This window comes from Camelina sativa, chromosome 16 (genome assembly GCF_000633955.1).
Source record: "Camelina sativa cultivar DH55 chromosome 16, Cs, whole genome shotgun sequence".
In the NCBI taxonomy this organism is placed as follows: domain Eukaryota; kingdom Viridiplantae; phylum Streptophyta; class Magnoliopsida; order Brassicales; family Brassicaceae; genus Camelina; species Camelina sativa.
Window position 1 is genome coordinate 29,019,443 of NC_025700.1, and position 6,883 is coordinate 29,026,325.

Here is a 6,883-nt window from a genome sequence, read left to right on the forward strand (position 1 = left end):
GTCTCTGATTTAGTGTTTTTCTTGACCTCCAAGCTTTTGAAGTCTGTTCCTCAGGCAGCAGCTACGACATGTTACGTGGCAACAAGTCCGAGATTGAAGAACGTGTGTGGCAAGTACTTCTCAGACTGCAACGAGGCTCGGACATCTAAATCCGGATCATGCAATCTTAAAGCTCAAAGACTCTGGACTGCTTCTGAGTTGTTGATTTCTCAAGCTTCCACTCCCAACGTTTCTCAAACCTTTTAACCAATTACAACCATCGTTTTCCTATTTATGTGTACTAAATCTCCAAGTCCNGTTTCTCAAACCTTTTAACCAATTACAACCATCGTTTTCCTATTTATGTATACTAAATCTCCAAGTCCTATATATATATATAGTAATACCTTATAATATACTAGGTGAGTGTGTGTGTGTGTGTAGTAGCCAGTAGGTGTGTATATATATGTATGTGGTTGTGATATGTCCCGACATGTAAAAAAAAATATTAGTTGTAGGGTTTTGTAATCCTAGCTAGCTTAGCTAGGTTCTTGTTATGTAATCTATACATCAGTCAAAACACCATGAGAGGATGTTTCATGATCTTGGTACTATATTATACAATTTGTTCCAGTGCACGACCTATGTATATAAATCAATGAATTATCTGCAGCGAAGTTGATTTGTCCCACAAGGATGTCACTCCATAACTCGAGTACATCAATTGAATTTTCTTTTCATTTTAACAATTTAAATAAAAATAAAAAAAAATTGACCCCCCTAAATTTTTTTCCTACGTCTGCCACTGATTTGTTCATCTCACTAGATGAATGAGAAAGAATGAAATCGTATCCAAAAGCCAAACCAGTACTAGGGCCCTTTGTTTGTTTGCTCATAGCCCTACTCGAGTCCATGTATAGTAAGTGGGCATAATAAAGGGCCTTTTAGGCCCAAGAAATAATAAATCGGTGGCCCACAAAGCTAAGCCCTAGACAGAGGCTAAAACCTCGGAGGCAACTTGCTGCAATTCAGATCAGAGCTCCGGCGAAGATGGCAGCGAATGTCCCGAAAGTCTTCACTGTGGAAACCCTAAGGTCTGCAGCGAAGCAGTCTCTCCGCCTACTCGTCGTCCCCGTCCGTCTCCGGCGGGCAATCAAGAAATATCTCCGCGAGGAAGATGATCCGCACATTAGGAAGAAGGTTCGGCAGCTGTCGGAATCATTCCAAGAGATAAAGGACACGAATCTGCAGTTACCTGAAAGCACGGCGAAGAGTCTAGCTGATTGTATGAACTCGGTGGAGACGAAGCGGTGGAAGATACAGACCGTTTATGGAGATAGTGGTCTGCAGTACAGGGACGGTGAGACTGCTGCTTACATTGCTTCTCGTATGCCCGCTGTTTTCTCCGTCTGCTACAGAGTACTCATTGAGGTTACTACCTTCCTCATGTTTCTTGTTTTTGGTTTAGCTAGCCTAAATGTGTGAGACTTGTGTAGAGGAAACAAGTGAGCTTGAGATTGTAACCCCTTCTGATCATATAGTGACCTGTTTTTTTATATATATATCTTCTTAAATAGATTCGTCGAAGAATACCGGATTTTAGGCCTACAAGAGTGCTGGATTTTGGTGCTGGCACTGGTTCAGGTTTCTGGTGAGGAGATAGATGCTTCCCTATTTACTTCTGATACTTTTATTTCGTTCTTGACTCGTTTTAACATCTTGTAGGGCGGTTCAAGAGGTTTGGCCAAAGTCTGTGGAGAGAGTAAACATAGTTGAACCATCTCAGTCAATGCAGCGTGCAGGACGTAACTTGATTCAGGGTAATTCACTTTGATTGCGTCTTACAGAGCTTTTTGTACAATAGTAACTTGCATTGTTTGGGTTCTGATCTTACCATTATTGTGTATATGAAAGGCCTCAAGGATTTGCCTCTCATCCATGGGTATACTAGCCTGCTAGCGCTTAGTAAAGAGATCAACAAACAGTGTAAAGAGATCAACGAAAAGTCCCAGAGGAAACATGATCTTGTCATTGCTGTGGGTTATTTCTTTTATTCAGTCGCTTCAGCTGTCATTCTTCTTTACAAGTTTGTTTTAAAAAACTGAGTAAATTTCCTTATGTTTTCCTGTGGGTGGTGGTTAAGTCCTATGTGTTAGGGGAGATACCATCTCTCAAAGACAGGATTACTGTGGTTCGCCAGCTCTGGGACCTTACAGATGATCTCTTGGTATGGTTTTTGAGTTTATTCATCCTTCATTCTCCAAAATAACGTTGTTTATACTAGAACATGTACTTCGTGTGCTCTTGCATTTTTATTTGTTACTAACTCTTCTCGTAAATTTTGGTTGAACAGGTTTTGGTTGAACCAGGAACGCCACACGGTGCTAATATTATATCTCAGATGCGGTCACATATACTGTGGATGGAGAAGAGGGTAATTTCATTTGCATACACATTTATTCATTACTCGTATAATGAGCTGTCTCTGTTGTCAAAAGTTAATTTATCCCTCTTCTGCTTATTTTCAATGTATTCATTTTATCTTAGAAACTACGTAAACTGGAAAATAAAATGAAGAAAGCTGGAGCTGAGAAGGCAGTGCTCGATCTCAAATCTGGTGCGCATATTGTTGCTCCAGTAAGTGTCAATATCCCTCCTGAAAAACTATTCTCCAGTTGTCAAACGCTAAGTCAAGAACTTGATGTTACAGTTTTTATGAAAACGATTACATGAATGTATTGTAACACAAAAGGAGGGGGTTGCAAATGCAGTGCCCTCATGATGGAAAGTGCCCGCTTGAAAACACTGGAAAGTACTGCCATTTTGTTCAGCGGTTGCAGAGAACTTCATCTCAGCGTTCCTACAAGGTTCCATATTTTTGCTTAATCTTGTCTTCAGCAAATATATAGATTTTAGTCAGCTCTATGTTTGCAGATGACTCCAAATCCTTACATTTACCTTTGCAGCGTACAAAAGGTGTTCCCCTACGCGGGTTCGAGGATGAGAAGTTTTCTTTTGTAGTTTTCAGGAGAGGGCAGCGCCCACGGTTGGTACTTTTTGTCATGTTTGAATGAACTATCATCAGGATCTTTAGAGGAATGTTGTTAAGAATATAGTTTTTTTGGTTTATGACCTCTATTTAGGGAGTTGTGGCCTCTTGATGGTATGAAGTTGGAGACATTAAAGGAGAGACGCTCAAATAAGAAACCTGAGGATCTAGAGATTGACTATGGTAAGTGTGTGGCTAACCTATGAAAACCATGCGCACATCTAGCTTTTGACTCTTCTAAGTTTTCTGCCCATTCGATATTGTGTGCAGAGGACTTTATCAAATCACAGGTGGTTGAAGTGCCTTACATTAATCCAAGAGCATATGACTCTGATACCATGGATGAGGAGGAAGAACAAGAAGACGGTGAAGGTACTGATGAGGATGTGGAAGACACAACTGACACAACTGAAGAGGGAGACCAAGAGGAAGAGGAGAGTGAGAGAGCGTGTGTGGGAGGCGGATGGGGAAGAATCATTTTCCCTCCATTCCGCAAAGGGAAACAAGTGACGTTGGATATGTGTGTGCCAACCAAAGAGGACGGTTCAGAGGGAGCATTTGAAAGGAGAGTGATAACAAAAAGCAAGAACCCGGACCTTCATTTGCAAGCCAAGAAATCCTTTTGGGGAGACTTATGGCCTCTCACGACTCAACAAGAAAGTGGGAAAGAGAAGCAAGTTGATGCTGAGTGGTGTCGCCCAGATCAAGACCAGAAATGGGGAGCCTGGCCTTAGCTATAGCCTTAGCGTAAGTGTTAAGGATTCATCATCATCCATATACAATTCTGAGTTGGGCAAGTGGTAAAATAGTTTTCCATGGAGAGACACTGGAGATCTGTAGTTACAATTATAATGATTTTGGAAAACTGTAATAACACTTTCTGGCCTAGGGCACAACAACACATAATCACACCGGCCTTCTAATTGCCAATAACATCTTCTGTTGTGTAATGTGTATACATATTATACTTCTACGTAACAACAAATAAAAGAATCCTATCTAAATTAACATTTGCGTCTTTTAGACCCGAATTGGCAAACCATAGTTGTTAAATACTCTGATTCTTCCATCCCAGGTGGCTGTCACAAACACAAGCCCCCACAGGTGAGGTTGCCATGCACTCCTCAGAAGCTTCAGCTTCCCTCTGTTGCTCATTGCAGCATCTTCCAGCTTCTCTTCAGGCCACGTTGTTGACCCTTTCATCGGAGAGAAACAGTCCACTTTCGGTAGCTTCCTGTCCAAATCTATGATACACTCGGACAGTTCATCCCTGTGTCCTTGTCTGAGCCAAGGTATAGCCACAGACACATTGTGTGAGAGAAAGCCCTCGTAAGACCGAGTCCTTTTTGTCCCTGAAGAAGGCTTCTTGCTGGGTAATTGAGAGTAGTTCCAGACATGTATGCATGAATCCTCTGATGTTGAGACGATATGTTTCCCGTCTGAAATGAATGAAGCAGATGTTGTGCGAAGGCTAGAAGCTGCAAGCACAAAGGAAAGTTACGATCTTAAAATCTTAAACAGAACAAATACAATCAATTCATCTGCACTTATGAATAGATCCTGACCTTTAAGCTTGCAGATAACATCCTCTCCGCATAAGATACGAATCTGTGAATCAGCAGAAGTAACCATCACTTTTTCCGAGTCACTGGGAAGAAACTGAAGACCAGTTATCCTTTTGCTTGCAACCTTCTTCTTCCCATGTATGTTGATCTTTTTGTCCATTTCCAGCTGATTATCTGAAACGCACAACATGAACAATATATAGTACACTCATTTTGGTATCAACATTGAACAATTTGTCATTAACAAGTGATCTCCACATCTAATTGTAAGATGATAACGTACCGAATATATGGTAAAAGCGACAGTTACCTGTCATGGAACCTATTACTGCACCCTGCAAAACTCTGTAGTAAGCAACTTGATCATATGAAAATTTTAAGGAAACTAAAGTCTTTCAAAGTATACCTTTGCATCTGGACGGTAGCAAACAGCAGTTACAATGTCTCTTATATCTGTGTAGTCAACAACCCGACTACGAGACACATCCCATATCCGAACTTTGCCATCAATCGATCCACTTATGAAGTAATTGTCATCCACAGGGTTGAATGCCACACAAGTCACTGTGCAAGAAAGAGAGAGTGAATACACGGGCAATTAAAAAACAAAAAAAAAGAATGAATATACAATACGAAGAAGCTTACCAAAATTGTTATGAGTGAATGTGCTGAGACATTCATCAGAACCTACTCTCCACAAACGAACAGTCTCGTCCACAGAAGATGACAGGAGATACTGCAANTGTTATGAGTGAATGTGCTGAGACATTCATCAGAACCTACTCTCCACAATCGAACAGTCTCGTCCACAGAAGATGACAGGAGATACTGCAGCAAAGAGTAGTAAACGTAAGAGGATGTGCACAAACAAAGACTACATATATAAATGTAAGGAAAGAGTTTCAAAAAATATATATATGTACCCCTTTGTCCGACCAGGAAAGATCTAAGATCTCCCCTATATGACCTCTGAACTCATACAGAGGCGTCTCCGATATAGTGAAGACAGTAGGAGGTAACACAACGCAAGTTGAGTCCGATGACTTCCTCAAAAAACTTGTTGTTGTCTTCTTTTCAGTTATGTCGTTATTGATCTTCAAGGGCTCAATTTGAGAGTGTTGGTTCATGGCAAAGTAAACACCGGAATCAGCCTCAGCTACCTGATACTTGTTGTCTGTTCTATCTTTCTCGGATACACTCCAAACTCGGACAACACAGTCTTCACCAGCGCTTGCAATGTATTTCCCATCAGGAGAGAACTTCATGGCTAAGATGGAACCATCATGCGCCGAGAAATCTTGGTCAACAGAGAGAGATGAGAGCTCCTTGAACTGCTTTTTGTGTGTATGCACTCGCGCAACCTGATGCAACGGTGATCTAACCGATTCACAGTCCAAAGACTCAAAAACATGAGCCAGAACACCAAGCTTCTTTAACCAAGACTTAGCGCCTCTCTTGAGCAAATCATCTGTTCGGGTGTCATGAAAATCGCCAAAGCTACCAGATTTACTAGAGCTGGATTCACTCAGCAACCCTCGGGGGATACTAGAACTACTGGAAACATTCCTGGCCAACGAGGTGTGATCATCTGTATCCTGAGATGATGAGGAAACAGAGGAGGATATGTCGAACAGGGAGGAGGAAGCAGTAGATTCATTCCTGACCAACAAATCCACCACGTGTGTCACAACTTCATTCAAATCAGGCTGGGGTGGTGGTTGAAGGTCATCATCATCTTGGGAGTCGTCGTCGTCTGGTGAAGTCTTGTTAAAACTAAAGCCCATAGATTGGAGAAACTTACGGCGTCGGTTGGAAACACTATCGGGAGTAGTGGTGGTCCAGAGATGAAAAGCAGAGGAGTCTTGTTCTTCGTCTTGAATGGCATCAAAGAAGCGACCATCGTCTTCTACTTGTGCGTCACCACGTGTAGAAGAACCCATCAAGCACGCTCGCTCTGTTCCGTAACAACCAAGGAAGAAAATAAGAAAGAAAGAGTTCAACTTTGGCAACCAAAGGAAAAAGAAAGCAAGTATGAAGCGTTCCGTTCGTGCTAGTCAAATCATACATACTGTGCCACAGAGAGAGAGAGAGACTCGTGATTGCTACACTTAAAACAAGAAAGAAGACAAATTTTGAAAATTCCTATTAAAACAAAAAATAAAAAATAAAGGTTAACAGGGGAATGCAGAGTCAAAGCCAAAGACCAAGATCACACACCCAACCAAATTATTTTTTTAGAGAGGAAATTTCGCAATAAAAATGGAAAAAAAAAAAAAAAAAAAAAAAAAAA

The 6,883-nt window shown here is 41.2% G+C and overlaps 2 protein-coding genes across 3 annotated transcripts in view; one reads left to right on the forward strand and one right to left on the reverse strand.

The window, feature by feature from the left end:
• Positions 977–3,997, forward strand: LOC104753131 (methyltransferase-like protein 17, mitochondrial). 2 transcript variants are annotated; one of them, XM_010475426.2, is made up of 11 exons: positions 977–1,410; positions 1,557–1,630; positions 1,705–1,799; positions 1,894–2,015; positions 2,123–2,206; positions 2,333–2,413; positions 2,527–2,616; positions 2,751–2,846; positions 2,946–3,025; positions 3,123–3,211; positions 3,299–3,997. In XM_010475426.2, the coding sequence occupies exons 1-11, from the start codon at positions 1,030–1,032 to the stop codon at positions 3,760–3,762; spliced, it is 1,656 nt and encodes a 551-aa protein (XP_010473728.1). In that variant the 5' UTR covers positions 977–1,029; the 3' UTR covers positions 3,763–3,997. The 2 variants fall into 2 exon arrangements, with proteins under 2 accessions (XP_010473728.1, XP_010473729.1); XM_010475427.2 differs by having other exon boundaries at positions 1,000–1,410; positions 1,716–1,799.
• LOC104753130 (WD repeat-containing protein 44-like) overlaps positions 3,932–6,883 on the reverse strand; it is a 3,649-nt gene continuing 697 nt past the window's right edge. The window contains exons 2-7 of the mRNA XM_010475425.2: positions 5,517–6,547; positions 5,239–5,329; positions 5,000–5,157; positions 4,877–4,928; positions 4,594–4,767; positions 3,932–4,506 (exon numbers count right to left, since the gene is read on the reverse strand). Coding sequence (XP_010473727.1) covers positions 4,049–4,506; positions 4,594–4,767; positions 4,877–4,928; positions 5,000–5,157; positions 5,239–5,329; positions 5,517–6,533 — 1,950 coding nt within the window. The 5' untranslated portion in view covers positions 6,534–6,547 and the 3' untranslated portion in view covers positions 3,932–4,048. The remainder of the gene's footprint in view (positions 4,507–4,593; positions 4,768–4,876; positions 4,929–4,999; positions 5,158–5,238; positions 5,330–5,516; positions 6,548–6,883) is intronic.